Here is a 4,853-nt window from a genome sequence, read left to right as displayed (position 1 = left end):
CGGCGAACGTCCATGGAACGTCATTTAAGTGGGTTTTATTATTTATTTTCGTTTATTTTTGTTTATTATTATTATTATTATTATTATTATTATTATTATTATTAGTAGTATTATGTTGTTAAAAAAATTCAAAAAAAAGTAAATAGATATATGCTCGGTTTTAACGTTTTTAACTTTTTTTCATTTTTTTTTAGTTTTTTTTTGTTTTTAAATATTTTTACTACATACTTGAAGGTAGATTTTTTTGTTTTTTTGTTTTTTTTTATTTTTTAAACTAAATATCGGTTTGAGTTTTTAATGTTTAACAATAATAAAATTTTAAATAAGAAGAATATTAAAGATCATAATATTTTATTTTCCGTTCATACTTTTTTTGAATCATATTATTTTTGGATTATAAAATTTTAAATCAAATTATTTTGAATTGTAGTATATCAAATCAAATCATTTTTGAATCATATGATTTTGGATCAATAATATATTCAATTAAATATAGTTTTTGTTCAAAAAAAAATTATGGATTGTTATATATTTTGAATTATTTAATTTTAAATCATAAAAGATATAATTAAGGATTATAAAATATTTGATTCTATGTATTTTTAGATCATAACAAATTAAAGATCATAAACAAATTGAATCAAAAGTTTTTTTTGAATCATAAATATTTTGAATCGTCACATTTTGGATCACATTACGACGCTGGAGGTGTTTTTTTTTTACCCATTTAACCTCCAAACAATTAACATTTGCCGGAAAATGTCAAAATCTCGCACATAATTACAAAAACGTCTCATCATCTCGCGAGATATTGACGATAAATAAAATCAAATCTCCACTTTTTATTTTTTTCAATCCTACGGCAAAGATTTGTCATTGCAATCCTCACTTATTTTTAAGTCTTCACTCGATCCAACTTGTGTGTGTGTGTGTATATATATATATATATATATATATATATATATATATATATATATATATATATATATATATATAAACTTTATAAATACTAATCACTTTTCTCCTATTGTCATAAAGGATAATGATTTTTTAGAAAATGTAATGACAAAGGTGTTGTACTAGCTTCACTAAGCACATGGTCTTGATCATGCTTCACACACATGATATCAAACCATAAGGATTGTTGCCATTTCTCTAAGTATTGTTTAACATGGGATTGTTAATTACTTTTTATTTTGGTAGGCCTCATCAGTTTACTTCAAATGAAGTCTTTAGATTGTTAGTTACTTTTGCCCCAAAAAGTCCAACATCAAGATTTCTATCTAATCGATATTAGATTTTGCTATTCGAAATCTATGATAACTGCCAAACAGTAGTTCAGATTCAATGAAGTTTAATCGAATGTAAGAAAACGATAATTTAAATCCGACAAATATTTAAGTCCATGCAAAAATCAACCATGTATTTTGCAATATTGACCTCGAATGTGAGGTTAGTCCTAGTCCATGCCAAAATCAACCATATAACAAAGGGCATAATTGGGATTTTATAAGGCCTACGTGGCAACTGAACCAGCCAATAAGTTCTTTCTCGTATCTCTAGAGATAACACCATATGCGTATATTGACCCCAAAAAAACATACAATTTGCACAAGAAATAAACATGGCTTCAACTGGTTGTACATCTTTCGCCATTTTGTGCATTATCGGTTGTACTCATAGCAACTATAGTTGTATGACATGGTACAACATTTACAACAATCCTCTTTTTACATCTGAGATATTAATTTGTAAAAAAGAGGAATTAAGCCTTATTCGGAAAGGTCAAAGATGTCATTTAAGTGCTTGTATCAAGAAGGGACAAATGCAAGAATAGCAATGTACTTTTATTTATTTGTTTATTATAGCATTATATTTTCATTTCTTTTTATTAGAATACTGATTTTCATTTTTTTTGTCTTATCAACTCAATGAACTGTGAAAAATCAACCCAACCAGAACACTATACTCTTCATTTTCTTTTTCGTTTTAGGGCATCATATTTTAAAAAATCTACCAAATTATTGCAAAGAAAATTGCTTTGTATTTAAGATGGCAATGCTATAATTGTGACATTTTCTTTTTTGGTAGATTATATTCCAAGTTAAAGTTACTTATATGGCTATTGTAGCAATTACAAAGAGTTGATTATATATGAGGGGTACTTTAGAGTTTTAAGTTGAAGACATTTGATTAAAATCCAACTATTCTCTTAAACTACGTTTTTGTCAAACGTTTCAATTCTTATGGAATATGGCATAGGCAAAGATACAAATACTTTGCTTGATAAAACGCACCGAGTCTTTTTTTTTTTTTTTTCCGATGAAATTATATATGTACAAAGTGGCTAAATGGAAAACAATATTCTAATGGATTGACTTGACCCATGTATACATAATGTCTTTCTTTTCTAAAAGAGATTTAACTTTCGAAATAAGACTAAATGACCATTTTACCCTGACAATCCAAAGAGCAAATTTCACAATACTCATCAAATCTAAAATTAACAGTATTCATCAATTTTAACTTAAGACGAGTTAAAAGAGAAAAGAAAGAAGGGCTAATTGGTAAAGAGTTAAGTGTCTTTACCCTTTAAGCCAAGTTTTTTGGGTTAACCAATTAATTTCATGTCCAAATTAAGTAAAAAAGAAACAACCATACACAACTGTACAGATTAAGTGCTTAATTCATTAAACTCATTAAGTCAAAAAGAAAAAAGATGCTCTTCAACATACAAGTTATAATTACATAAACTTGGTAATTAGCATGAAAGAAACATTCAGGAGTAGGAAGTTTCATACCAGGTATTCTCCATTCTTCCTACTTACATGGGTGTTTGGTAGCGCTTAAAATTGATTTTTGCAATTTGCAGTCATGATAGTTAGTTTGAGTGTTTGGATAAACTGATTATGATTATGATTTATTATTATTATTATTATTATTATTATTATTATTATTATTATGTAGAGTTAAAATGATCATATGATGGATAATCATATGCTATTAACTTTGTAGCATGTTTATCAAACCTCTTTTGTAGAAAATCATCTACCATTCACTTCAATCCTATGGTCCAAAAATCACATTATAAAAATTGTTAGGAAAGTTGGATGTATGATGCAACCAAGTTAACATGTGCCATGTGTGTTCATCAAGCTAAAGATCAAAACAGAAACAAGAACTTTCACATCCTAATTTAAATCGTGGAATATGAACACAATCAACACATATGGAACCTATACACAAAGAACTAAACTTGCATTTGAACATGAATTCACATACCTAAAGACCCTTAATATGCACATCTGAAAGCTACTTCATAGATTAAGGGGGTGTTTGGATTCGCGTTTTAACAAAAAGATGAGGAAAAGTGTCTTCAATTTAGTCTAAGTTAGGGTAAATAAGAATTCACATCATTGACAGACAAATTGTTCATAAAAAATGAAATTATAACCCATTCATAGGAGGATGACCATAAAGATTGAATCAACCAATAACCAGTTTCTAACTATCCAAACAAATTCATATAATTGATTTATAAAACAGAAATTCGAATCATATATGAGTAATTATATGATATGTTAAGTTCACAAAGGTCTAGAATTGATATGTATATATTGATAGAATCATCAAGATGTGATCAGAATGAAACATCTTAATCACACTCCATCAAGTAGTATAATCAACTTACAATACATAACAATACGAGTAATTAGAGTGTAATTGAATCAATAGAGGAGTATATTACAAATCTGAATTTCTTTCAAACATTCAGAAGTAGTAAAAATTTGCTGAATATATTACAATTACAGAAACCCAAATAGGTTACCGGGTTAATAGGGTTGGTTTGGAGGACGAACCGAGATCCGAACAGGGAGAGGCCGACCGGTACCAGAACCGCCACAACTATTACACGCCATCCGGCCGGAACCAGCGCACGTCCGACATCCACGGTCACCGTCTGACCACCGATTACAAAGGCAACTAACCCGACCGGTGCCGTTGCAACTTGAACACCTTTGACCTGAACCTGAATCAGAACCAGGACCCATCATCGGATTCCGATCCATCACTGATTTCAAGAGAGCAGCTCCGGCTAACACGCTCAGACCCGTCGCAATCTGAGTCAAGACAATCGGACCCATATCGGATATTAAAGAATTGAGGTACGTTTTAGAGGGAGTAGAAGATTGATGATAATAGTAGTAGGGGGAAATATGAAGATTTTGTGGGTGAATTGAACTGATATTTTTTTGAGGTTTTGTAATGGGGAAAGATTTAGGAATATAGAGTTCACACGGATCGGGAGGATTGAAGTGGTGGTGGAATTGTACACGTAGAACTAGAAGAAGCGTGTAAATTTGGAGGTGGTGTGCTTGGAAGTTGGAATGTAGTGAGATATGGAGGCAAATGGTTGGCTTTGCTTGTACCTATTTCTCATCCTCTTGTTTGATTATGGTTATTTTGGTTCAAGCAAATTACACAATGTTCTATTGTTCTTGACCTTGCTGTAACAATATGGTTAGCAACTTCATTTATCAATTGAAAATATAAATTGCATTTAAAATCAATATTATTGTATATATATATAGTATCAAAATCAATATATAAATCACTTTGGTCTTATTCGTGTTTTTTAAGAAACAAAATGTTTAAGTTCTGTTTCTACATACGCATAATAACATGTACACCAAAAATCTCTAGTTTATAAAAATATGATTGTTTTTTAAAGTTTATAGACTTTGTTTTTTAAAGTTTATATACTCCATAATGATATTGAAGCACATTGATCATATATTATACTAAACAAAACAAAAAATCAGATGTACATATACTCATTAACCATATTGATT

The 4,853-nt window shown here is 29.4% G+C and overlaps 1 protein-coding gene across 1 annotated transcript; it reads right to left on the bottom strand.

Annotated features, from left to right (window-relative positions):
* Positions 1–3,703: 3,703 nt before the first annotated feature.
* Positions 3,704–4,407, bottom strand: LOC145169206 (chaperone protein dnaJ-like protein). Its single transcript, XM_079087775.1, has one exon. The coding sequence runs from the start codon at positions 4,143–4,145 to the stop codon at positions 3,834–3,836; it is 312 nt and encodes a 103-aa protein (XP_078943901.1). The 5' UTR covers positions 4,146–4,407; the 3' UTR covers positions 3,704–3,833.
* Positions 4,408–4,853: the final 446 nt, after the last annotated feature.

The sequence above is a fragment of the Lactuca virosa genome, chromosome 4 (assembly GCF_052849685.1).
Source record: "Lactuca virosa cultivar CGN04683 chromosome 4, Lactuca_virosa_CGN04683_v6, whole genome shotgun sequence".
NCBI classification, from domain to species: Eukaryota; Viridiplantae; Streptophyta; class Magnoliopsida; order Asterales; family Asteraceae; genus Lactuca; species Lactuca virosa.
The sequence above is the reverse complement of the archived record's forward strand: the minus strand, read 5'-3'. Positions and strand labels throughout refer to the sequence as shown.